The following is a 27,636-nucleotide window of genomic DNA, read 5'->3' on the forward strand; positions in this document are numbered from 1 at the left end:
TAAAGTGTCATTCAACTTTTCTAGAATATAAACAACATTCTCCTACATAACTTCAACACCATGTAAATGTGTTGCAAATCTAACTTCACTTGCATTAACCTATCAAAAAGTAGCACCAAATCTGGGAAATAATCAGATGGAAGCATAGCTAATGCTGCTTGGTATGTGGGAGATGTGGATAGCAACGTGGTCAGCCATCATGCTCTGAACTCCCATGCTCAGGAAGGAGTGAAGGGGTAGCAGAGAGAAGTAAGAGGAGAGGGAACAGAAGAAGTTCAAAGGCAGGTACAGAGGAGGGTTCAGGTGAGAGGGGTGGCATGCCCTGGGTGAGCCACCGTGCTACCTTGTTCCACCAGCCCTGCGGTGGTGCCGGCGGCTGCAGCCACTGCTGCCGCGGCCGCAGTGACAGAGGCTGGAGCGGTGGTCTGTCTGCTGCCCACTGTTAAACAGTCCAATACCCAGTCACACACGAAGAAAGAGAGTTACAAAGCGAGGGGGACAAGAAGGGGAGAAGGAGGTGACATAGGAACAAAGGGGTAAAAAGATGGAGGAAGGGTGGCGTTTAGTAAGAAGAGGACAGGAGGTGAGGTGGAGGGGGTGAGTCAGGTGGGCAGGGTGGGGAAAAGGAAACAAACAGGGTTCATTAGTTTAGAGAAGGGGGATTAATAATTAATATACAGACACACAACACAGACATTTTGTTTGGTTGTGACACAAATTCTGTCAAATGTGAATCCGCTGCTCTGACAGAAGGGTCATCAGAGAAAAATGTCAGGGAGAGACACAAAACTTCACTTTGATCTGAGGCTCTTTAAAGCTTGTAATGTGTCTTGTTGAACACCTGAGGAGAGCGTTAAAGTTAGGATGAAGATGGTGATGATGATGCAGAATGTAGCCAGTGTTAGCGAATGTTAGGTTTGCAGTGATCGCTGGCTTCAGTAGCTTCTGGAGTACATCTACCACAGATAGATGGATCATCGTAGAAAACATCATTTCTCAGCTTTTATTGACATTTAAAAGTAATTTTAAAATTTACCAGGGCTATGAATAATTTTGGGCTTGATTGTATATGTCTGTGGTGTCCACAGCTGTCAGAATGTCAATTAATATTTTCTGTGTTCACAAGGGCCCATATTCGTATGCATCACAGAATTTGTGACGACACAGACTGTATGCACTGCAAGCACACTGATTTCACAGAAAACAAATGTTCACGAGGAGACTCTCTGTCATCCACACCTTTAAAATTCATCATCTAAAGAGGTGTAATCAAAGCAGCCACTGCTGGACTTTGGAGGTGCTTAGATTTGGACACACTTTCCTCTGACGACGTCCAAACTCAGTGGGAAGTTCTAAACTCTCCAGAAATCCTGTACTGTGTCCGCCTATTGTACTCGGCACAGCTCAGGAATATTTACACTGACGCAGTGCTGCAGTCCGGACTGTAACTAGCTGCTAAATCCTGTAGAAAGCACCAGCCTTTCACAGGGGTCCTGTGTGTTTTTCAGCATTCAATATAAGGCATAATGCGACCAACAGATGTGTACATGTTCTAGTATGAATGGAACTGCGTGAGCATCTCCTTTCTGCTTCCAAAGTCCGCACTGGTCAACACACTGGGATGTGGAAACCATGAATTGGCCCTGACACATGATTCATAAGATGCTGACAATATACATAACCCATTGCATAAAGCACTTACGTTGGCCTTTGCGCAGATGTAATGTGCCGGAGCTATCTTTCACCAAAGTCCTGCCTCTTATTTTTTTACATTTTTAGTTCTGTCTCATTCTCCCTCTGACTCATTCACCTGATGACCTCACACTTATAACGGAGTGCTGCTTCCTTGTGAGAGGAGAAAGAGCGAGAGAAGTGCGTTTTTACAGCGGTGACACAGCCAGACCACACACTAGTGCTGGTCAGTGTATGTGTGGGGGAGTCTAAAGAGCCGAGTGGCTGCCTAGTGGATGTGCAGACCATTTCCCATCGCGAAGCTTACAGTGTCAGAACATCTGCTGTGTGTCATGTTCACTGAAGCAGCATGCTTGCATACACACACATACATCTAAATACACAAAATACACATATAATGCACATGAACACAGACTGAGCAGTCATTATTTCATTAAAGGAAAGTTGAATTCGTCCAACACGATTACTCCCTGGAAAAGTATCAACTTTCAAACTTTATAAATTGGCTTCATCCAGGCCTGGCTGCACCAAAAAGTCCTTGTTCCCAAAAAATAATTATCACTAATACTCAGCACAGCCTAAAATCTCTGCCTTGAGATCACAAGGCAATCAATTAATTTTCTTTGCTGATATTCAGTTAATTTTTTTGCCAACTAGTGGGAGAAAAATGCCGTTTTGCACCAACAAAATATTTATGGTGTGTTCTTGATTCATTTGAAGAAATCTGACAATATTAGAGAATAACCAGCTGGATGTAACCAGAAATGTATATTTATTTACAATAGATACACAGGCTTGTTCCATTTTTGACGTTTTCATAGTTTGTAGGACATTACTGTCCTCACCATGGAGAACAACCTGGCATGTGGAATTAATTCAGTCTTTTTTTCTGTATGAATGAAGTAAAACACTTAAATTCAAATGCTGAGCTCTCATTTCACCGACCACAACAGTTTTAAATGTGCCCCCTGAAGTGAAACTTGTTTACTGCTTCTGTACAGTTTTTAATCTCTGTCTTTATACAGAATTATGTAAAAAAAAAAAAAAAAAAAAGAGGTACACTTCCCAACTTAAAAGATGAATTTTGGAGAGTTTGAAAGGGAAGTGGGGCTTTGCAGAAGCCACAATTTTTTTCTAGTTTTCTAGATTTAAATGTCAAGAGAGTCATCTATTACAGAGATATACAGAAATACAAAGACAAGTACAAAGACAAGAACACATCAACAGCTTGCAGATCAAATTCAGTGTTTCCCCACATTTTATTGTGGCAGTTCAGCTTGGTACAAAAGACAAGTCTACAAGGACTAAATTAATATTGAAACATTTGTAATCGTAGTTCAAAAGGTTTCAGGTGTTGGATCTAAAGTTTATACAGTGAGGAAATAATCCGTCAAAAATTGTAGTATAGTTACTGTGAGTATGTGATTTTCAGCTCAGCTCAGGATAAAGAGATCAGAGAAAAAAACAATCTGTGTTGGAAGTAATGCAAAATTCACAACTGTTGTTTCGTTCTAGAGACGGCATCAAAGTTTGTTGAAAATAATTGCATGTGTTCGAGTCTTATCACCATGGTAACAAATGCTAAATCTGAAGAAAAGATTGTGGAAACACTGAAGTTGCACTGAGATGAAATGAAAATGTGGTTTTGCTTTTGACAGCATGCTTTGTAGACTTTATATTAAAATATAACTCTTTGGACTGTCACTTACTGTTAGCTGTGTTTAAAAGGCACATGCCACCATGCTGGCAGCACAGAAAATCGAGTGTCAACGTGTCTATTTTCAATTTCTGTCTGAAGAAAGAAGCCAAATTTCCCTCCTGGAAACGATTTTGTAGTGACTGAGATCAGAGATTCGTGGCAACTGAATTGGATAAGCCACATTTTAGGTGAAGCACTACTTTACAGAGCCAGAGCGAGTCCTCCAACAAGGTGGCATGTTTCAAACAGACTACTGTACTTACAGTCAGTAAAAAGTCCTTAAAAAGTCAGCGTATTTATACTAACTGCATATTGACTGATGCTCAGATACGGATGGTATGTTTACAGTCGTTTAAGATTCAGGAATTATGTCCAAGAAACACTTACCAGAGAAATTTCGAGAAACCAGCATGGTAGTAAGAATGGCCCCCTGAGAGGAAAAGAAAAGAGAACTGTAACTATTTAAACCACCAGTATATTCATTTTGACATTTGTACAAAAGCAGTCATCAAGGGTGTCACTTTCTGACACTGACTGAAGCACTGCAGCCATGATTCAACCAACATTCAAGCTTTTCAATTTGCGGCTCTAAATTCAAAATAAAGATGGGTCCTTGTTTGTAAAAAAACAAAACAAAAAAACTGAAGCCCAAAACTCAAAAGGCGTCTTGTTGTTTTTGTTTTTTTCAATCTGCAAAATGACTATTTACAGTATCAGAGCAAGAAAGAGCATGACTGATTTGTTGGATTTTGAACCTTCTGACGGTACTTAAACTCTGTGCTGTAATTCAGCTGAAAAACTCAACTAAATATGAGTGCAGAATAATTACATTTTATCAAAATAATTTTATTTTACATGCATCCTTTAAAAATCTGCCAAAAATAAATGCTTTGCTCTGACCAGATTCTGTGAAAAACAAAACAAAACGGGTGTTTCTCAGCACAATCGTAAAGCCATGAACTCAGTCAAGTGAGAAAAATTCATGAACTTTTGGGCTGAACTGCAGGCTGAGTTTATACAGAGCAGACAGGACACAAGCATAGAAACAAATTAAAAATGTAACGAGTAAAACATTCATAGTTTGTAGAGTCACCAGTTTTTAAATTCCATTTTTGATAACTCCTGTGGGCACTTTGAATATATTTTACACACTGACTGTATTTTTGTAAAATAAATTATGAAAGAAATTCAACTTCTCTTTGCTCCTTTTCATTACCTCCGCCAAGGAGGTTATGTGACACCCGGCGTCTGTCTGTCTGTCTGTCTGTCAGCAAGATAACTCAAAAACGCCTGGGCAGATTCAGATGAAATTTTGAGGGGATGTAGACTATGGTAAGAGGAAGAGCTGATTTAATTTTGGTGGCAATCCGGAAAAGATCCTGGATTCTGGATCGCTTTGAATTTTTTAGTATGTTTTAGTATGTGGTCCAAAATATGACAAAAACATCATAGGTTAGTATGTCGTCCAACAAATTGTAGCAAGGTGTCCAGATAGCTCAACTGGTTAAGAAGGTGATTCGTAAACAGAACCGTGTCAGAGACACAGGTTTGATTCCAGCTCATGATCCTCTACTGCATGGGTTTCCTGTTTTCCTCTCTATCCTTGGCAGAGGTCTGCACTCTCTGAGTGCCTTTCTAGAAATTTATGGCATGAAAACATTGCTACATACATTTTTGAGTTCTCTCTACTTCTAGTCATGGCTGTGTTGTTTCCATTAAGGCGCTGAACTTTATATTGCAGTGAAAAATGAGCCCACAGTCAGAAAAGGTGTGACAGAAGCAAAAACACAGAAACTGGTTGAGGTTCAGAGCTGAATTTTATCAAGAAGTTATCTCAAGAAAAAAAGTGAATTGACAGAATTCTACCAGCACTACAACTACATACAGAGACTATTAATGAGCCTGATTTGAAAATTTACAATAAAATAAAGGAGAAATGTTCCTCTGCAAAAAGAATGAACACTAAATTGTGTGTGGGAACTACTTTTTCAAAGCATCAACAATAGGGCCAAACAGAGGGATTAAGGCAAGGTTTGGGCAATTTGCACAAACTGCATCTAATTTGAAAGAAGCCAAATAAGTGGAAGTTGAATTACTTAAAAACACTGAACATCGTGGTCATTGATAGTCAGCAGACTTTTGTTTGATCAAGTCTGGGAAACTGGATGATAAAAAATAGTTGACTGTGAGAGACTGAGCTAGACTTGACAGTGCATGAAGGCCAAACTGCCTCCTACACTGATTCCACATTTTTAAAGTGTTGGTTACGACTGGGCTCTGACAGGGTTAACCAGGAACAAACCACAGAACAAAGTGAGAGACAAGAAGAGGACGTTTCCATCAGAGCTCAGTGCGGCTGAGAAAAATGTGAAGGTATACTGGATCAGTCTGACAAAAGCATGTGAGACAAAAAGCTAGAGAGACAAAAAAGAAAAAGCAATGACTAAAGCAGCTAATCTTGACACTTTTTTCCCTCTGGAGAGCTGATAACTTTTCATAAAGCTATATAAATGGAACTGAATTGCAAATAGACCATGGGATGAAAGAGCTTACTATCTGAATAGATGAAAAGACACATCCCTTTATAATCTTAGCTGTATAAAGAAGTTCAGCAATACAAGCCTCTAACTGATTCCCTTTTACACTGTCAAGCCTTTTTAATTAATTAAAAGATGATTTTCTTTTTGATTTTATAAAAATAATAATGCACTGTTATAAGGAAATACAATTTAAATGAATACACATAATTACTGATTCCCTGCCTGTTAATTTATGTGTTGTTTGCTCATTATAAGGTTTAATGATACATTTTTCCCCTTTCTTTTAATGTTTAGGATATAGCTTAATGTCCAACCTTGTCAGTGCTCACTTGTTTTTTAAATGTGAAAAGCCAGAGACAATTGGTCGACGCCGATGGCATGTTAGTTGAATGGTGCAACATTTGCCTGCAGCCACCTGCGTTTCTGTTTCCAGCTTCCCATGTGCTGGTATTCAAGCGATGCCAAGAGTGGCCAAAAGCAGCAGGGTTACAGTGTCATGCTCCAGTGGCTAAGCTGTTATATCCACATAAAATGCCAGCAATAAATCACTGCAAGAGGGAAACTATGCGTATAGGGTAACTTCTCATATAGTTAAACGCTCTATCCATGAGACAGACTTTACATTTTTACTTCAGTACATTCAGCTAGTTGCTGCACTGTATATCGGCAGTGATATTAATCTAATTCTGAAACAAAAATGCAGAGAAAATAAGAAAACTAAAGAAGAAACTTTGGAAATCCTGAAGTAATGGGAAAGACATGAAAGAACAAAGGTGAAGAGAGAAGCAGAAAGGACTGTTTTATTACTGTATCTCACACTAGAGCTTGTTAGAACAGAAGAGGAAGACGTGGGAGAGGGCGAGCGTGCAAACAGACCTTGAGTTTCCTCCTGGCATTGAATTTCTTCAGGCACTCCACGGTCTCCTGTCTGTGCATCATCGATGCCACTGTGGATCGTTGCTGGAAAAAGGAAGATGAGAAAAGAAGAAAAGTGAGGACAAATGCAGGTTTAGGAAGAACAAAGACTAAAAGACAAGAATAAACCAGTTTATTTGCTTGTTTTCGCAATTTAATGTCTTTTTGAGGCATGCAGTTGAGTAATGAGATGTGTGAAAAATCATTTGTGTTTGCTCCTCTTTTTCAAGGAAGGGACACTTACGCAGACCCATGGGTGCTTGAGGGCCTCCTGAGCAGTGATCCTCTTGGCTGGGTTGATCGTCAGCATCTGGTTGATGAGGTTTTTGGCCTCTGGGGTGACTGTGTCCCACTCTGGGGAAGGGAACTGGAGGTACAAACACAAACCAAATCTGTTCACATTCGCTGAAACGGTACCCACAACTTAATTAACCGTGATGTTTTCTTTAAACTGTGGCAGTTACTGTGTTCATCTTGGGGCTTCATATGAGAGAGGCAATTTAATCCCGCCAGTGGGTTTGAAAGGCATGTTGTTTTATTAAAAAGCACTAAAATGACACCATTTATCAAATCCAGAAACTGTAAAACAAAAGCAATTATCGGCTGTTCAACTTTCCAACAGTCATTGAACTAATCGTGTGTGACGTGTAGTTGCATCAGGAAAATGAACCAAATCTATGCTGAAATATTATCACACCTCATTAGAAAAATGCTCTAACTAGAGTCTGTGAAAAAACAAAAGATTTAGCACTCCATGTTGTAACTAAGAATCAGTGAGTGACTCAGCTGCAGCCAGTGGTCACATGGCAAAGTTTCAAGGACTTTTTAGCTGAACTGCAGGCTGTGTTTACAAAGCATGGATTGGAAACAAGTACAGAAACAAATAAAAAATGTAAGTAGTATGTGGAGGGTCTGTGTACTTTACGGCCATCCGTTTTCCGGATTGATATGGGTAAACGAAAAACTGGAAACCATCCGATTTTCGATTTCCGTTTGGATGAAGGTAAACGAAAAACGGGAAACGAGCCGTGTCCCGTTTTTCGTTTGAAAATCGAAAATCAAAAAACGGAAAACAAGCCTATATCTGATTTTCTACTGTGGGTTTATTTCACACAAGTTGGGAAATAAAATACAAACGTCATTCCCTTTCGTGTGTCTCGCTTTACCTTGGACAGGTGTCGTGCCAAAGTAGTTACCCCCGATAGAAAATGTATCCCCTGCCGCGGGAGCACGCATGCATTCGGAAGGGCGGAGTTATAATCCTGTGTTTAGATATCAGCGTAGTTTATTAATAAAACAAAACGTGGATTGTTACGATCATGCTTTAATGGTCAAACATGTTTGGTAATGCAGCACGTGACATTTCTGTCTGAATAAATGCTTTTGCGAAACATGGCGTGTTGCCCAGTTAATAGTATTCATCGCACTGCCTAACAATGTCTTTTCCTTCTCCTTTTTGTAATAAAGTGTGATGTTGCTACTCGATCACCCTGCTAACTAAACGTAGGCTCAATACCCTCTGGGTGGGAACTAGATTCAAACGCGCTATAATTCAATCTTTAGAGCAATCTGTCCAACTTCTGATACAGTAAAATCAACACCACTGTGAGCATTTTAATCACACTGCCAGACTCAATTCCACCAGGGTATCTTATCTTCAAATATTGGCATTTTTGTTTTGTTTGTTTTTGGTTAAATCCCCCCTCTGTTCATGATCAGAACTTCATAGCATTTATTCAGAAATTCTCAACACAGACAAACGACGATACAGGAGAATCTACCAGAACATGTTATGAGGGGAATACACATTATTTCAGCCTCATTGTCTGCACTGTCCAAGGCAAAGCGAGACACACGAAAGGGAATGGGGTTTGTATTTTATTTCCCGACTTGTGTGAAATAAACCCACAGTAGAAAATCAGATATAGGCTCGTTTTCCGTTTTTTGATTTTCGATTTCCAAATGAAAAACGGGACACGGCTCGTTTCCCGTTTTTCGTTTACCTTCATCCAAACGGAAATCGAAAATCGGATGGTTTCCCGTTTTTTGTTTACTTATATCAATCCGGAAAACGGATGGCCGTAAAGTACACGGACCGTGGAGGCAATTTTTTTCTAGTATTGGTAGCAAAAGTTGTTGTATTTGGCGAGTTATTTTTTGTTTAAGAAACAACCAGAGCAATTGAAATTTTTCTAATGACTTCTGACATTCTAATTTTGTTATACTGGATGAAAGCTATTTCTGAGGTGTTGGACTTTATATTGCAGGGAAAATGCACCCACAGTCAGTAAAAATGTGACAGAAGTGGGCAAAAAAAAACACCCAGAAACTGATTAAGGTTCAGAGAGATAATATTATCAAAACCTGTCACGGTCATTTCATAATAACTTTAAGAGTCCACATTAGAGATTTTTTGTTTCCGCCTCTCCTTTAGCATGTGGTAGTTATTTTTGTGCACAAAAAAAGATCTACAAACCAGCCACAACAAGGCGACAGGAAGACTAAAATCAGCTTATTACAGCAGCTATACAGAACTTAACAATGAATTAAAGTCTACCAGTATCTTCCAACATTTTTACTTTATACTTTTAGGCTATGTAATGTCTTTTCCTGTAATAGCTTTGAGGGTGTTACAGCTTCACAAAAAGTACACTGATGTCAGATAGCATATCTATATGTACCTGGCTTTTCTTCATGATTCTTTACTTCAACTAGGTTTTTTCTTTGATTTTCTCTTCTCTTTGGTGGTCTCCTGCATTAGTTACTGCCTTTGCATGTCATTGTTATTAGTCATACTGTACATCAAACATGTAAAACTGATTCATTTATATATATATGTATTTTGAAAGCATGTACTGTGTTATGAGATGAATGAATACTGCTTATATCAGAGTCTCCAATGTGAGAAAAATAGCAGATTTACTTCAGTTTTATTTGTCTTTGTCATAAAAAAAACAGGATCCTCTCCAGATATGAACTGGGGATGTCTCAGGTACATGTGTCTTCAATACTTTAGTCACGGTGGCCCCGAGTTGGAGTGTTATTTAACAGTAACCAAAAGGCCGGTCCAAGCACTGCCCCCAACAACTTGTCAAGATATTCTCCATCCATAAGGGTCCTGTTGAGTTTGGGCATAAACACTGAGGTCTGTGTCATATGAACACAGAATCACTGCCAGAGACTCGGGCAGCCTCTCCCCCTCTATCTGGCATAGAGTTCAATGTGATCTAAGGTGAGGCTCCCTCTCTTGCACCCCCTGAAATATGAATGAGGTGACGGAGTTATGTAACAGCTGCCAAAAAGGAACGAGGGCAGTGGGAGGAGAGGGGAGGGCCTTACAACAGGAGGGGAGAGACGAGAGCGCAGGAGAGGAGACTCACATCATAAGCCCCAGCCTTGATCTGCTGGTACAGCTTGTGCTGGTCCTCGTCCCAGAAAGGAGGGTAACCCACCAGCAGGATGTAAAGGATCACCCCTGAGACACACACAAAAACACACATGGACACAGAAAGTGCACAGTTTGTTAGAAAATGTGCTTCGGCAGGTTTGTTTTTGTTTGTTTCTTGGAAATAGCAAACAGCACGCATGGGATGTGTTTGAACAAGCGAGTGTTTGTCTGTAGAACTCACCGCAGGCCCAGATGTCCACAGGTTTGCCATATGCCTCCTTCCTCAAGACCTCAGGGGACAGGTACCCCGGTGTGCCAGCAAATCCTGCAGTAAACACCCACACACAATTGACTGACATGCTCAAGGCAACACACTGTGTAGCTGCTATCAGCTTGTATAGAAAGCAAGATAATCTTCCGTAAGCTTTCGTAAGCTATGACCTAAGATTTCAGCAGACTGAAATGAAAGTTTGAAGTGAGCTGATTGTGAAGGAGTGGCAAATCTCTCGATTGAAGAAATATCACAGATATGACCACTGATTGATATGGGTTTCTGTAGTAGGGCTGCAGTAATGATTTTGTTGTTGATTATGTTCCTGATTGGTTGCTTGTTCTGTAAAATGTCTGAAAATGGTGAACAACATTGACTTGTCCTCTTCAAAGTCCTTAAATGTCTTAACTTTGTCTAAAGACATTCATTTTAATGCAACAGACGAGTAAATAGATGAGAAAATATTTAGAGGCTGAAATCATAGAATTGGGCTTTTTTTTCTTAAAAATACAGCTCTGACCAACAATTGATTATCGATTACAAATTACTTGTTTATGTTCTACTCTTCAACAGATCTTGCATCACTAGTTGACATAGTTCTGTTTATGGAAACCAATATGAGCCAATACATGTCGGTCTGCTGCATAGTTTAAGTTTAAAATAACCAAATTAAAAGGATTTAAAAGCTGCAAATACCAGCTTTATGCTTATTTATGATTCATTAAGGCTAATAATACTAGTAGAGTGCACTCAGGATATTGCGGCTGATTTATTTAACCATATATGGAGATAACACACAGATTTATTTTTCCTTGGCAACCCATCGATTGATTGCAGGGCAGGTAAAATTCAACACAATTCAGGACAAATTAGTAACATGCTTTAACAATGTTTTCGAGATTCAAACATATTCAGAATACTAAACTGTGGAGTAACCAACATAAAGAATGTAGTTTTATGGCAACTTAAGACTTTCAAAATGCTGCTGATAATGAAACAGGATGTTTCTACAGCATTTATCAAGTTTGTCGTCACCCATCTTTACCTTTTTAATCATAAATGTCTGCAAAACTGAGATTATACAGAGTTTTTATCTTCCTTATTTAACCACGGTAGTCATGACAAGTTCCTTTACAGATTTAGGTTTAATACCTGTAAAATGTGGATGTGATTAAGTCCTACATCTGCTGTACCTACCAAACCAGGCCTGCTGATCCCCCTGCACCTCAATAGCCAGTCCAAAGTCGGCCAGCTTCACTGCAGCGTTCTTACACTTGCTTGCCAGCAGCAGGTTCTCTGGCTGAAGAGGGAGAGAGAAGGGGAAACGCTTATCACACATTTTGAAACAAAAGGGAGGAACACATAACATTTAAACTGTCCTAATGAGGGGAAGAGCTGGAGGGAAATGACTATGCATGCAAAAGTTTGTAACGGGGCTTAAAAAAAACATTCTGAATGACACAGAATTCAGCAGAAATACAACACAGGCACAAGCTGATGTTATTCCGGTAACACGTGTGGACACATAGAAGCTATACAATAAAGGTTAGCCCACATTTCAGCAGAGTTAAACCCAGTCAGTCTGCGGCGCTTTTTTGTGTCCGAGCCTCATGAGCTGTGGCTCTATAGGCTCCGTCTCTGTGGCCCAGATAATGCAGTCAGCCTCATTATTCTCTGTCAGAGGGCTCTAATAATGGGCTGCTATCCCCACTGGCCCCTGCGCTTTCTCACTTCCTCTCACTACGTCTCTGTCAATCTCATTTAACAACTGCCTCTGTAAAAGCAACCGGAAATCCAGAGAGACAAATAAAGCACTCCTGTTTTAACGTTAATGCTCACTGTATTCATGGAAAATCACATGTATATGAATTAGTACGACTCCTTAGAGTTTGGAAGGTCGGTTCAGCAAACAAAGAGACCCATTAATGTTTCTGGCAACATTACATTATTTATGCTGATAATCAGGCTGACAGACTTGATAACACTAGCTTCTCCACTAACCTTACACTAAATTCCAGGGTAACAATGGATAAATAAGTTCGATTGTTGGTTCTGCCAGCATCAGGTGTAAAACTACCAGTCAAGTTTTTTCAGCCTATAAGGCAGGTCTGACTCTCAGCATTGCTTGTTATAAGTGAAAATGCCAGCCTAGTAATCATCAGCAGTCCTGGTCTACGCTCGGTGCTCACAAAGTGCAGTTTAAAATTGCTACCTTGTCTGAGCTACACTGATTCCGACAGTGTCAAGAAGAACGTCTGTGTTTCAAGCGTTTGACAGATGTTCCTGTCACAGATTTAATAACTGCCTGCTTTCTTTACCTGAACGGAAGCAACTGGCTGCTGTTCCCTTTGGAATGACCGCTAAAAGCATGGATTGACAGCTAAAACACTGCAACACTTACATCTAAAAAATACCACCGATATCATGTGCAACATGACAGTTTTTTTTAATTATCTAGTGTAGTTGTTTCCTCAAATGCACCACAGCGAACGCCAACACAAGTCCAAAGCTGAAGCAGGAAGAGAACGAGGACATTATATTTAGGCTGCATTTCTGCCTCCCTTGCACTGCAGCAGCATGAGTCTTTGCATCCTCTGCCTTCCTCTTTCTGCTCTCTGGCCTCTGCTAATTTGTGCAGAGGCGAAAGCATACTGTGTATTTAAAGCACAGATACTTTAAAGTGTGCTTCTACAGCCTTTGAGCCAGTAAGTAAAAGACAAGGAAATGAGCAAGACAGAGTGGCTGAGGGAGCAAACCAGTAATCCTGAGGCTCTGAGAGTACTCGTGTCATCACATTCTCCCGGCTCTACCACTTGGTTAGGTTTTACTCCTTTGTAAACGGGGGACTTAGAACTTGCCAACACTGCAGCAGGAAGATAATCCGTGAAAACGGATGTGGGAGGAATTTATGATGAAGCATCCGCTTCCATCAAAAAGGTGCATACATGCAATGCAATGCAAAAAATTAAAAATCAGGCCACACATTCAAACATAACAGCAGCACTCGCCATCACTGTTTGACATGATAGCACCTCCTTTTTCCATCTATTTAACACACTCTTACACTTAGACATTAGCACACAGCTGACCGACGAAGAGCATCTGGTGTGTCTGACAAGGGCAGAGAGGGGCGGTGTATACATGATAAGAAGCTGTATTTGAGGTCACGAGTGGGTGTTTCAAATGGAATGGTTCCAGGCTTTCTCTGTTCTTTTTTATTTCTTGGTCTGTGGAGGATCTGGAGATGATGTTTCATTCCTGACTTCATAGAAAGAGGCAGAGACGTAGACCTCCATTAAGAAGGTACTCCATGTTAAGCAGGTTGTTGAAGGGTGGAAACAGAAACTGTCCTGAATTCATTTAAACCTGACAGAAATGGTGCTTGAAGAAATTCATCTTTGTGTTCTGATTAGGATCATTCAAATACTTGATTTAGCTTTTATTTATCATAGTTCCTTTAAACCTCCACATCTGCAGAAAATTACACTATTTATCAAAACCAGAAGCTGCATAAACAGAGGGAACAGTTTGATTTTCAACTTTCCAAATGTCCTTGAACTACTCATCTGTGACATGCTGTTTTGTTAACAAAATCTGAGCTAAAATCATGATATCATCTATCATTTATCAATACACCACTAATCCTCAATAAGGTTGCAGGGGGGGTTGGAGTCTATTCCAGCTGACTTAGGATGAAGGTAGGAGACACCCTGGACAGGTCATCAGTCTACCATAGGGCTACATATTAGGGATATGCGGACTAGTCGTTTAATCGGTTAACCGCCGACTCATTTATTAACCGTTTAGTATTTTACTAGTCGGTTCAATGCTAGTGTGCCGCCGCCGCCCCCGCACAGCCATAGCCCGCGTCCGGACCGTGCGCCGCCATGCAGCTCTTCGCTCGGCCATGCGCTGCACACTCGTCCCGTCTGGGCTACCTGGTTGATCCTGCCAGTCTATGCTTGTCTCTTTTTTCAACCCCCGCTATCCCCCTCATCATTAGCGGTGTTTTGACCACTCCAGCTACACCCACTACGTCCCTTCCTGCCACCCCGAAGCAAAGCATCGGCTCCAGTATGTGCTGCTCGTGGACTGTCATGGCGCACCGACCCGCTGCCGTTACGCACAGACGCAGCGGCACTTTCTGTCTCAGTGGACGACTGAATATCTTCATCAGAGGGTGAATATTCCTCTTCAGAATATGAGTAAGCCATTACTTGACAAAGTACTTTGTCAGCGTTGACCAGACCTCTCGGTACGGTGAGTTTTCTCACTCTAAAATGTGCCGTCTTGCGCTCTGATACGCTCCGACGGCGAGTCTCGTCTACTCGGTTTTCAAACTCTGTAAACTCCAAAACTTTAAATGAAAACACGCCCACAACTGATGCTCAGATTGAAGTTCCAGATGTCACCATCTCCTGGTGTACAGTACATGAGGCACACGAGGCAGTATATTTGAAGCTATGGCTTGTTATGTTCAGCAATGTTGCTTGTCGCAATATTGCGACTTTGGCGCTTAAAGGGTTAAATTGGAAGTTTTCCGAACCGACTAGTCGCCAATAAAATTAGCGACTAGTCGGTTCGGAACTTAGTCGAAATTCCCATCCCTACTACATATAGAGACAAACAATCACACTCATGTTCACACCCATGGGCAATTAGAATTAACAATTAACCTCAGCATGTTTTTGGACTGTGAGAGGAAGCCAGAGCACTCAGAGAAAACTATGCACAGGGAGAACATGCAAACTTCATGCAGAAAGATCCTGGGAAGGCGGGACGTGAACCAGCGACCTTCTAGCTGCAAGGCTAAACTCCTAACCACCAATCCACAGTGCAGCCCCTAAAATGATGACATATTGTCTAAATTGTTTTAGTCTACATGTCTCACTTAAAAATCCATCAAAAATAAATAGTTTGCACCAGATTCTTCAACTGTGAAGCCATTAGCGGCCAACAGTCGTGACAAAATTCAGGCTATTTGAAATTCAGAGGGATAATAAGAAAATGAACAATAAGAATAAGAAAACAGATCAAAACTGCTGTCTGTCTTTAAGCACCATGCATGTGTGGAAATTGTTTCAATAATTTCAGTAACACACTGCATATTCCTGATAGAATATGCATCTAATCTGTACATGTCTTTCATAAAGTCAATTAGCCACAAATCTCTCTTACATAAATTACATATCACTAATTGTCTGATTTCTGATCCAAGTTGACAAAGAAAGAAAAAAATAGATATGCATGGCAGACAAACAGCATACTGTTTAGGTATGTTTCCCTCAAAAATCTCACAAACTATGCTTTCAAGAGAGCTCATGTGTTATTGGATTCCCTGTAGTTTGCTCCCGACTGGATCTCTGGTAAACAAAGAGGAGCTGACCTTTTGTTTTTTTGTGATAACGAAATAATCGACTCATGAGAAAACAAGTTTTGTCATCTTTAGATAATGAACTCATTATCACAGGAAAATGAGCTTTGCTATGATGAGATAATAAGATGAATTAACCCATTATCACGAGAAAATGCCACTAAAACACAACTAGCGGTCATAATTAAGGTATTGAGTTTTGCTATTTAACCGATTTCTATTAAGTGGAATTTTTATAACATTTTATTACTTGTGACATGGAAACACTTCAGATAAACTGATACAGAAACTGAAATATAATCCAAAAAGCACCACACATTTCACTCCTGAGATGACAAAAACACCAACTAGCATCTGCTGCACAGTCTGTACACAGAGGTTGTTTTTTTGGCACACATGTAAGTCATCTCATTTGCCATATCCCAATTCCTAATTTGAGGGATCTTGTCAGTCGGGCCGTCCTCCGTCATCACACTATGACCTATTGCATGAAGCGCTCTCCAACACTTGGGTGTGAAACCAGATAGGCGAGTCAGCTAAATAAAGAAATAGCCACAACAGTTCTGATAAACACAACGCGCCTTTGCCGGAATGCAGGGACTGACATTTGCATAGAGGTCTACTTGACAAAGTGCATCATGCAAAACAAGATGTGACATACAAGCATGCACACGCAGAAACACCACCCGACACGACAAATAGCAACAAAGGGAGTGGGAAGAGTTTGATTTCTATCTGCTAAAATGCTGATTCACAAACAGAGCAAAAAAGCACAAAAAGTCATCTTGAGCTCATCAAATATCCTCGAGAGCACTAAGAGTAATACAGCACACAGTACATGTATAGAGCCCTACAAAATGTATCAGCCACTTTAAAATCAGCTCTAAAAGAACTGCTCTATCACAGTCAGCCAACATAAACAAGTCTTGCAATGTCACAAGTTAATTAACATCCGTTTACAGAAAATGAGCTGTCATGTCTGAGTCGTTAACTGATCTATAAAGGCAATCTAAACCGCACAGGCTGTCTGATAATCAATAGTTAGCATCCTTCTCTGTCCAGTAACTGAAGCAGAGATCAGATTCAGTGTCCTCTTGTGCGACCCTAGATTGAAAAAAAAAAAAAGAGCTGTACAATGGCAGAATGCTGCCCATAAAAGGTTACACAGCGGAGGCATTGATCAGCTAGAATGACCTGCACTCAGCGCTCGAAATCTCCGTACACTGGGGAAAGGAGAGGAACAAGCTGCAGAACAGAGGTGGAGAAAGGTCAGAGGTCATATTTAACAAAAAAAGAGCGACTGTTACAGCTCTGACCAGAATCTAAATAGCTTTGTAATTGGGCAGGAGCTGTATTATAAAGTGAGTTGGTAACACACGAATTCTATTTAAATCAGAAGCCAGAAGGAACAAGATGGTTCAAAACGCAATTCCTGACGCTTTGCAAGTGACATTACATCCACAAACATGACAAACAATTTTGCATTAACTTATCATACATACATAAACTGCACAAATATCACACCCACAACTCTTCCCCCCTTACACAAATATATACTTTAACTCTCAAGGGGCAGCAGGGCGATCCCCCATCACTCACCTTCAGGTCCCGGTGCACCACACCCATTTGATGGCAGTGAAGCACCGCCTCCAGGATCTGCTGGATGCAATGACTGCATGCAAACATCAAGGGGGGCGCATGTTAGTCTTAGCAGCGTTACAATCCCGTGCACAGGCCAAGGGGGTGGGGAGGGAAGGTGGTGGAAGATATGACGGGTAGGACAGGGGTTGAAAGGGCTCTTCTGTTGCCAAGCATCGCACTGTGATCTTTACTATTTTTGCTTTGACTGACCCACAGCTAAGCACACATCCAGGGTTATGAAAATGAAGCTGGTCCAGGTTTACTTAACCCTCTGACACCACAGAATCCACCAGTAGGTGTAAAGTCATGTGTTTTGTTTTGTTCTGTTTGGTAATTGCCAAAAAAAAAAACACAATTTATCAGAGCCAGAAATTTTTAAAACAGAAAGAATCGTCAGTTCCTGAATTACTCATCTGTCATGTGCTGTTCTATTGGAGAAGATTACCAAAATCTAAGTGTAAATTTACAATATTAAGTCAAAATCACAATATTCTACATGTCTTATTTAAAAATTGGTCAAAAATGAACCATTTGCTCTAATCTGATTCTGTAAAAAACATTACATTTCTGTGCTCCTCTTTTGTTTTTCCAGTGTTTTTACACCACAATGTTGAATATGTTGATTCAAGCTTTTTCAATTTTTGTAAAATCAATAATCAAAGAATTTCAATTTCAGATTTTTCATTTATTTTTTTAGAACTTTTGAAATACTTTCTCTGTTACAGGGCACATTTATAGGCATTTTTGAGTTGTCTTTACTTCTTGCCATGGTTCTGCTGTTTCCATAGAGATGCAGGACTTCATACTGCACTAAAAAATTAGTTCACTGTGTGTAAACATGAAACAGGAGCAACAAGCACCAGGAAAATGCTTATGGTTCAGAGGGTTAAATAACTTTAAGCTTTGGGGCCCAGATGTAAAGATCTTTGTAAAGCACTTTTCTTGTACAAATTGAATATATGGTAGACTTGGTGATCAGTGTTGAGCCTCTCAGTTAAAAGCTGACCTCAGCTTCAGCTACTGTAGCTGTGAACAAACGCCCTCCAGCACAGCAGATGTCATCAATGACCTTCATTAGTGAAGTTTTTGGGGGCTGGCTGCAGCTTTGGCTTTAACTCGGTTGGCCTGGAGGGGCGTAGCTGTAGGTGCTCTGCAACAGAAGACTCCTTGGATTCAATCTAATCTGCAATGAACCAGCGGATGTGATCTTCATTTTCAATACTCTACTCTGCATGGATGAGTAAATCACTGAACAAACTCATCTGTGAAAGCCATTTTACTGCTGCTGGCTGAAGGTGGTGTCTACCCCACCTCCCTCTGTGTGTCAGCAGGCTTTGGGTGATGAGAGAGGGGTGTGAGAATATGGCTGACCGAGGGGGGCACAGAAAGCGTTGATGAAGGAGGTAAGGGAAGGAGTGAGTCATTGTGCAATTAATAACATTTAAAAGATGTGTCTGGGATCAGTGCCATGTCTACTGCCAGTCTCGCTGGCCTCTGCTGACAAGAGTTGTCGTTCTGATGTCAGTAAGCCACCGGACACTAAAAATAAAACCCCAAAAGCCAAAAACTGTGCAAGGGACGCTGAGGGGCGATTGAGGTGCTAGTCTATGCAGAGACTAGATGATATATCCACATATATGTATATATACTATATAAAATACATATATAGATATCTGTGATGAAACAGACAACAAGTACGTGTGTTTAGGGCCATGTACGTTGTCTGGGTCCAGCTGTGGAATGTGTGAACTAATGCAGAGCTGCATTAACACACACACACACGTACAGCTGTGAATGTGTCTGTGTGTGTGGGCGAAAGTGTATATGTGCTTCCTGTGCACTGACGACTTTGTTTGCTTGAGTTTCAACGGTGTGCCATGTCTATTATATGTCAGAGTAAGTCAAAACATTAATGTCTCAGTTTCAACAGTCGTTCAGTAGCCGAAGAGAAAATGCTTCCTGAGCTGCAATGATGTTTGATCATATGAAATAAATGCTGCAGATTACTGTGCTGTAAGAAGCTAAGAAATGTAGGGTTGTTGGGAAAAGAAAGTGAAGCTGTTTGTCAAATCGCAACGCACTCTTTTTGGAAGAAAGTACATTTACTCTGTTACATGAACCTTTAATTTATTCTATCGTTTCCCTGGCAACCTATGCAATAAAAAGTAAAATGATTAGCACAGTGATCACTTTCCAAACCAGTAAAATCCTTCCTCATCACACTGCGATTTACTGCATAGTGTTTTGGTGTCTGATGAGTCTACAAACTCATGGATTTATTACCCACACTTCTGGATTATATTTCATTGTCTCACCTGTTCCAGGTCCAGCCATGTGGCCCCTTATTATGTTTTCGGTCTGAGGGCAGCTTAAGAAAACGTTTTGGATAATCAATTATGCAGAAAATCACATTTATGTTTGTTATTTAAACTGTAAAATGGACTGCTGGCATATAATATTGTGTGAAATTAAAAACCACCAAAGTGGAATGAGATGTGAAGAAGTGGATTGGTTTTTAAAATGCACTGTAGTTTCTATGAAAATATGGACTAATTACTGTCACAGTTATTGTCCCTTTCAAATGCTGCACATTAATTTAAACAAAAAATATTACAAGCTGTTGCTGTTACAAGGCTTTTTATGTTGTCATAAAAATCAAAAGGTGCAATACGGTCAGACGAAGTTCTAAACTGGGAATTTAATATTTTTGACTTGTTTTTTGTTACTTTTGTGTTTTTATTTCCTGATTCAAACAGTTGTGAAGAAAGTCAAAACATGACAAAGTGTTGGAGTACTGCTCCACCATGGATTTCACCTTTGTCTGACTGACAGGTTAATAATCTAATTATATTGTTACAGATGACAGGATTAAAATTTGATTCACTTTTGAGGAAAAGTACTGAAAGTTTTCCAAAAGTTTTATTGTTAACTAGAGATGAGTACTACTCTGGCTGCATTTAAAAGTGTAGCTGCAGCTATAAGAGAGGCCACAGCCTTCAACATACACTTGACTTTTCTGTTTTTTTCTGCTACTTTGACACTATGTGCAAAAGCGCACAGATTGCCTTATTTCTTGTGTGCAGCCTTGAAGTTTGCATTATTTACATAGTCTAAAATCCTGACATCTGGATACATGTGAGAAAAGCCTGAACAACATACACAGATATCTAAGGTCTATCTGATGTTTTCTGCATATCGCAAACAGACTGCACTAATTGACAGACCTAAATTGGTTTTTATGTAGGAAAAGTTACAGTTACAGAAAAGACCCCAAAAGCGAGAGTCTGGCCAGTGTTTAAAGTGGAACTTCGGTTTTTTTCAACCTGGGGTCTGTTTTCATATGTCATTTCATACATGTGAGTGATGTAGAAATGAATTTTCGACATAGCTCCAGTATTTAGCCAGGCAGGGAGCTTAGCAGCTCAGCTAGCGAAAAGTACGGGGCAAGTGGCCCCCGCATCAAAGTCCACCCTAGTGTGCTTTTGTTCCCCACACTGACCGGCTCGGATAGTCTCAATGAGTGTCCCACAACATACTAGAGATGAGAAGTGAACGAAAACCTCCACAGTACCTGGCGATCGCTCTTTGTTGTGGTCTGTATCCAAATCTCAGGACGCTAGAAAGCAAATCTCGTTCCGAAATCGCGCGATAGCTCGCGCCAAAACCGATGTTTTGGCGCCAAAACATTGGTTTTGGCGCGAGCTATCGCGTGATTTCGGAACAAGATTTGCTTTCTAGCGTCCTGAGATTTGGGGGGCAAGTGGCCCCCCCTTTGATGCGGGGGAGCCACTTGCCCCATACTTTTCGCTAGCTGAGCTGCTAAGCTGCCTGCCTGGCTAAATACTGGAGCTATGTCGAAAATTCATTTCTCCATCACTCACATGTATGAAATGACATATGAAAACAGACCCCAGGTTCAAAAAACCCGAAGTTCCCCTTTAAATAATTCTAATGTGACAGAAACAAGAAAGGGGGAGAGACGGAAAGTGAGGGGCAGAACCAGAGAGAGAGTGACACCGAGAGAGAGAAGACGGACTGGCATGACTGTAAAGTTCAGGGCAATAAATTCAAAACCTGTGTCTTGTTTCTAAAGGTCTCCCAGTGAATAAATACTGGGCAGGTCACATCTACAGAGCGTCTGTGTGTGTGCATACTGAGCGATCACTAAAAGACAACACAAGCATGTGGCTGCATGTGTCTGTAAATGTGTGGTCAAGGCTAAAGCAGCTTCTATCTATGAAACGTGTGCCCCCTCATTCATACATAATGTGTTTCTGTGTGTAGGTATGCCAGCAGTTCACAGAGTGTGTGCATTCCTATGCATGCTCCACCACGTGTGTGTTTATGTATGCACTCGATAGGAGGAGATCATCCCACATGTACTTGAGCTAGCTGTCAGGTCAGGTGGTCACGCTGTGGATATCTACTCTATTATCAGAACAATTCCGTAACGTACTGACAATATAATATCACAGATTGTGATCTGCTTTTCAGAGGACTCCTACAGAGGGTGCTCTGTGTAAGCCTTTTATTTAGAGAGCTCAGTCGCTGCTAACCTGCTAGTTGCAGCTCAGCTCGTTTCTCAACCTACAAGCTGGCCCGGTCCATCCTAATGTGGTTTGGCTGCCTCGTCAGTGAGTCTCTTTTCCCAGACACAGACTCCAACTCACCATCTCAGATCCCAGCAGTTCTTGTTCTGCTATCTTTGTAAAGTCTGCTTGTGCTGAGACAACCAACTACAATCACCAGCTGCAGTCTGAGATGGTGGAGTTGGAGTTTGTCCATCCAGAGACTCACTGGCAGCTGAAATAAAGAGCTACCACAACATCAGATTTAATACTTTAACTAGATATGTATTGCAGATATGGATAATTAAATTCTTTTAATATTTATGATTTTTTCAAGACAAATAACATCACTAACACCACTCATGTGTATGGGGTTTCTCACTACAGACACCCACAATTCACCCTGCAGATATTTGTAAATACATTCTTGCTTGTATTAATACTAGTTTTAGACCTCTACAGATGAATTGTGGCTAATAAAGAAAATCAGAAAAATTGGAATGGTGGATAATTGGTCGAACCTTTGCAGAAAGGTATAAAACTACAAATATTCAAAGTATAAAACACTGACTTCTAAAACTGTATGAACAATAAATCATAATCGGTCAAGGAGAGTGTTTGAAAATGGTGGCTTGAACATGAATTTGACTACATTTATCATAAACAAAAGCACTGATTTTGCATTTCTAGTTTTATCATAAAAGCTATTGTCTAGTGTTTATTCATTGAGCTACCCTTATATCAGAAAATAAGTATAAATTCAGTGTTTAAGAGGACTTAATCTCTCATTTTTCTGGCTTATGGACATTTAGAGGATTATTATTGCTATTATTGGTGTTATTACTGATATATCTAAGTCTGATCTCTTCTATACGTAAACAAGCAGGTCAAGAGATCAAAGCATCACAAAGAAAACTTGACTGAAAGCACACAAGCGGCACCACACTTCTTTCGCTGTGTGCGTCCCGCAGCTCAAGATCTCTTAACGTCTCTATAAAGACAGATTTGGTATCAGTTGAGGCTGTCTTGAAAATACCGGGATCAATACGAGAAAAATAAACGATTGAAAGCTGGAGAAAATAGAGGAGAGAAGAAAGAGAAAATCAATGAAGAACACAGTAAATATAGCTGTGGATTGTATTTAACTAGCCTGGTGGTAGAAATTGATGGCTGTATGGGCACGTGTAAACACTGGATATTTATTCTACTTGCATAAAGTTGCGGGCTCGCTGCCGGTGACTGTGTGCGCATTTGTATAAGCTCATGGATCTGGCTGTCAGTCAGTGCAACAGGAGCTTATGTTGTGTACTTGCTTGTAAAATGGTTGAAAAGAGGCCGTGTGAGAGGGGAGATTGAACAGGGATGGTGGGAGGGTGGGTGGGGGAGGCAGGCTAGGGTCCTCCAATATCAAAATAAAATACAATACGATCAGAAAGCAACGAGGAAACATTAGAGCATACCAAGAGACAAGGCGGACATCAGACCAGCGACTGACAGGAAACGACACGAACAGACGAGATCGAGGAGGGAGGGAGGAAGGAGGAAAGGAAGGAACGGAGGAAGGAAAGGAAGCAAGCAAAGGTTGTGGGGACGGGGGAGATTGGGAGGAGGGTGAGGGATGCAGATGCTTCTCTACATATACTAACCTTCAGGTCCCTGTGCACTATGTCATGTTGGTGAATGTGATGGACACTTTCTAGAATCTGATGGATACAGTGACTGTGAAGACAAAACAGAGAGAGGAGGGACGGTGGGGGTGGAGGCGAGTGAAAGGAGGGATGGAGATGGATTTGGAGGGGTGTACAGAGAGGGGAGGGACGGAAGGGAGGAGAGACAGGGGAGTGAAGGAGAAGAAGGGGGGATGCAAGATGAACAGAGTGAGGGGGAAGGCCAACGATGAAATGTAAGAGGAGAAAAAGGGGACAGGTTAGAGTAGAGGAGGCCAAGGGACAGAAGTCAGAGGAAAGGAGGAAGAGGAGGAGGAGGAGAGGTCAGATAATAGGAGAGGAGAGAGAGAGATGGATGAATGCAGATGTCGGAAAGGACAGGGATGGGTGGGTGAACGCAGGAGGAGGAGGAGACAAAAACACGCATTTTGTTTTGTTTTTTAAAACATGATGAGAGACAAGGGCAGCCACAGCAGAAAAACCTGCCAGACAAAAAAATCACAACAGGGACGAGAAGAGGAAAGGAAAAGAAAGAGGAGAGGAGAGGAGAGGAGAGGAGAGGAGAGGAGAGGAGAGGAGAGGAGAGGAGAGGAGAGGAGAGGAGAGGAGAGGAGAGGAGAGGAGAGGAGAGGAGACTACGAGAATAAAAAGGATGACAGATTGTGAAAGAGAAGATAAAAAATAACCTTTTGCAGTGAAAAAAAAGGCGATAATAATACATGAAAGAAATGGAACACTCATGTATAGGATGACACTGAATCATAGAAGACTGGTGGGTTGATGACAGGCTATTTTTCCATCACTAAAAGGAAAACACTGCAAAGAGATTCGTGAACCTACCGCGCTCTATTGTGTGTGTGTGTGTGTGTGTGTGCATTTAAAATGTGTGTGTACGTAGGCTCGCTGCGATGAGAGATTGTAATGTGCAGAATATGTGACTAATAGCAGGCGCAAGGAGACAGGCACCCTGCAGGATCCACACCCACACAGTGTCTAGTGAGTGGGAGGACTGAGAGAGAGAATCAGAGAGATAAATGTGATACGTTCATGCTCGCTCAGAAACACACAAACCTACAACGTGCACATGCCTAGCTTATGATGTGACACTCCTCAGGACCAAAAGGCATATTTATCTTGGGATATTTCCTACAGGCTGCTTTCATTTCCTGATCTTAAAGTCGATTCCATGACCAAACGTTTTGCCATTAGGAGGTAAATCGTTACATAAAAGTGCCAGAAGATTCAGTTAGGAATGAGTAATTTAAAGTGTGGTTTCTGGTGGCATTCGCTGGTCTAATTTCTCACCTTGCTGCAGTGATGTAGTTGTACTTCAGGGCCAAGTAAGGTCACCGTTATTTATGTAGCACATTTAAAACAACAGACAACAAGCGTTTTCCAATAGAGGGATAAGATTAACGATACAAATTGATCTGAATAATTTAATTAGTAGTGTGCTAGCGTGCTCTAAAATGACAAAAAAGTATGTCTATGGAATGGTCTGACTGTAACTCATTATCGCTCTGCATTAGGGTAATTTGCATTTCTTTAAACCAGTCAAATTTTTCTTCAGAGCAGCCATTAATGGCTAATTTTGGCAGAGATTAATCTATTCACTAAAAACTTAAATGGATTGTGCAGAAATTGGACTGCTTGGCTCTGAAAAATGCAGCACAAATGAATGCAAACAAAGTGCAAAATTATAGAGTTTAACTGCCAACTTCAAGCATACGAATGAAGACAGTAGCTAACCTGCAAAAGAAAATCCAACTTTCTATCAAACCATTTGACAAAGTGAAAAAAGTTCAGTCTGTATATTAAACAAAAGGTAGCATTTACATGGTGGACATTTTACAAGCACAGAGCAGCTAAATCGGATCATATTTTCCTAAATGTGTAATTGTAATTGAATGAAAATATAGCAAAATGCACAGCACAGCGGCTATCTTTAACTCAAGTGTATAGTGAGTTTGTCAGACAATGTTAGTTATATGACCAGATGGATTTTTTCATCTTTAGTTACCATGAGTGGCTATGGTAACTACAAATGTTGAGTTTTCTTCTTCCAGGAAGCTCATACATCTGAAGCAGCCAGATAAGGGGCACTTTCCTGCTCTATGTTCTGTTATTCACACTTCCTATCCTTCTGTCTGAGCTGGCATTTGCAATGTGATATAAAAGAGAAAGTAATTTAGAATTATACTGCATGTAAGCATAAACATCAGCTTCAGTAGGAGAGTTTCTCCACCTCATTACTGTATTTACCCCCTTGTGCATGCCTCTAATAACTTACTGTCCAAAACCATTGTGTCATTGTAGGAGACTTGTGTGTTTACAAACTCCTGGTGGGGCAAAGAAGGAAAAAAGTGCAGCCCTCATCGCACTGGCCAAAAAGTGTACCTTGCTCAGCATTTTGAGCTGCAATGTCCAACTGTTCTCTGCAGGAAAGTAAAGTGATACTGGGAGGAAAATCAGAGGCAGGGCACCTTCTCTGCCTCTCATATGTCTGTGTACACCCTCAGTATTGAACTGTGTTCAAATAAATGTCCAAGCTTGTGTGAAGTGTAAAAATACTTCAGACTGGCGAAAAGAAAAGAAAAAAATCACACTGACTGCTATTTTTTCCGTGCTGAATAAATGTGACGGTGAAAATCTTGCAAAATCCTTCAAAATGCAAAGTGCCGCAGTGCAGTCTGGCAGAATCTAACTTTGCAGAACAATATTTTCGCTATTAGAGAACAACACTGACTGATGGCTTTCAGGATATTGATTGTTGTCTAAACTTTCCCACTCCACATATACTAATCAATCTGTAATTGGATGCAACACAACTAGGACTATGATTATTGGACACATTAGGCATTTAGGAGGTGTAATTTATTTTGTAGAGAGAAGACAGCAAGGGGAACAAAGAATAGCGGCGAGAAGACCAACATTATGAAAAAGAGTTGTTGAATCATCGAGCCATTTTCACTCTATGCATGAATAAATTTGATAACTAGTTTAGCTTGATGAATGCATGTTGTATTTTATGCCGTCAGCCTTGCTAACGCTTTCATTGTTGCCATGGTTGTTGTTAGTCGAGGCTGCACGATTTAAAGTGGTCTGGCAGTTTATTAGACGTCATTTCTCATGTTCAGTTTCTATGTTATTATTTCAGAAACTTCCACTACTGAGTATCTGTGCAACAAATAACAGTCTGGAATCATATTAATGTCCAGTTTTTTCTGAGTAAAGAAGCTGAACATCAGATGGTGACTCTCTGCTCTGTGACAGGAGCCCTGTGGTAGTCAATACCAAGCGCCAACATGAAGGACATACAAATCATCACCTCAGGTCAGGACTGTCAGAATAAAATCAGAGCAAATACAGAAATTTGAGGGACTGGCCGTAAGTTGAAGTGACAGGCTTCATATCCAGATAGCCATATACACAACAAATCATGTAATCACAAAAGTTTAACTAAATCTGTGCAGAGGACTGCGTCTACACCAAGACATCGTCTTATAATCTTCTGGCCACATCGGCGACCACTAAATCTAACGACAACTATCGATCCCTTCTTACATCAGATGCAAATCCAGCTGTGGTACGCTTCATTTGAACATCAAATACGTGTGGTCTTGCTACTCTGATGAACCTCTACATGCAAAACGCTAAACAACAGCTTCAACTTTACAGAGAGCATCAGTACACCATTGGATGGTGTAGAAATCTGATCATCTAGGAGCTGAAGACACTATCAGGATGTGTGCAACTCTCTAGACTAAAGGTGAACTCTTGATTTTGCATAGGTGTCCTTTTGCTTTGCTCTCCACTAATGCAGAAGGATTATGGGAATTGAACCAGCGCTTACACCTGAACAGAGCATCCTTTTGATACGA

General features: G+C 40.7%; 1 protein-coding gene across 19 annotated transcripts in view; it reads right to left on the reverse strand.

The window, feature by feature from the left end:
• Nucleotides 1-27,636, reverse strand: part of camk2b1 (calcium/calmodulin-dependent protein kinase (CaM kinase) II beta 1) — a 94,914-nt gene that overhangs the window by 37,006 nt on the left and 30,272 nt on the right. For 7 of the 19 annotated variants that reach the window (XM_051951349.1, XM_051951335.1, XM_051951338.1 and 4 more), the window contains exons 6-13: nucleotides 17,479-17,551; nucleotides 11,703-11,805; nucleotides 10,476-10,559; nucleotides 10,227-10,321; nucleotides 7,091-7,213; nucleotides 6,808-6,891; nucleotides 3,779-3,821; nucleotides 344-439 (exon numbers count right to left, since the gene is read on the reverse strand). In XM_051951349.1, the coding sequence (XP_051807309.1) occupies nucleotides 344-439; nucleotides 3,779-3,821; nucleotides 6,808-6,891; nucleotides 7,091-7,213; nucleotides 10,227-10,321; nucleotides 10,476-10,559; nucleotides 11,703-11,805; nucleotides 17,479-17,551 (701 nt within the window). Of the gene's footprint in view, nucleotides 1-343; nucleotides 440-3,778; nucleotides 3,822-6,807; nucleotides 6,892-7,090; nucleotides 7,214-10,226; nucleotides 10,322-10,475; nucleotides 10,560-11,702; nucleotides 11,806-17,478; nucleotides 17,552-23,734; nucleotides 23,808-27,636 lie in introns of those variants that run through there. The other 12 variants (XM_051951346.1, XM_051951344.1, XM_051951345.1 and 9 more) reach the window with 4 other exon arrangements.

This window comes from Acanthochromis polyacanthus, chromosome 7 (assembly GCF_021347895.1).
Source record: "Acanthochromis polyacanthus isolate Apoly-LR-REF ecotype Palm Island chromosome 7, KAUST_Apoly_ChrSc, whole genome shotgun sequence".
Taxonomy (NCBI): domain Eukaryota; kingdom Metazoa; phylum Chordata; class Actinopteri; family Pomacentridae; genus Acanthochromis; species Acanthochromis polyacanthus.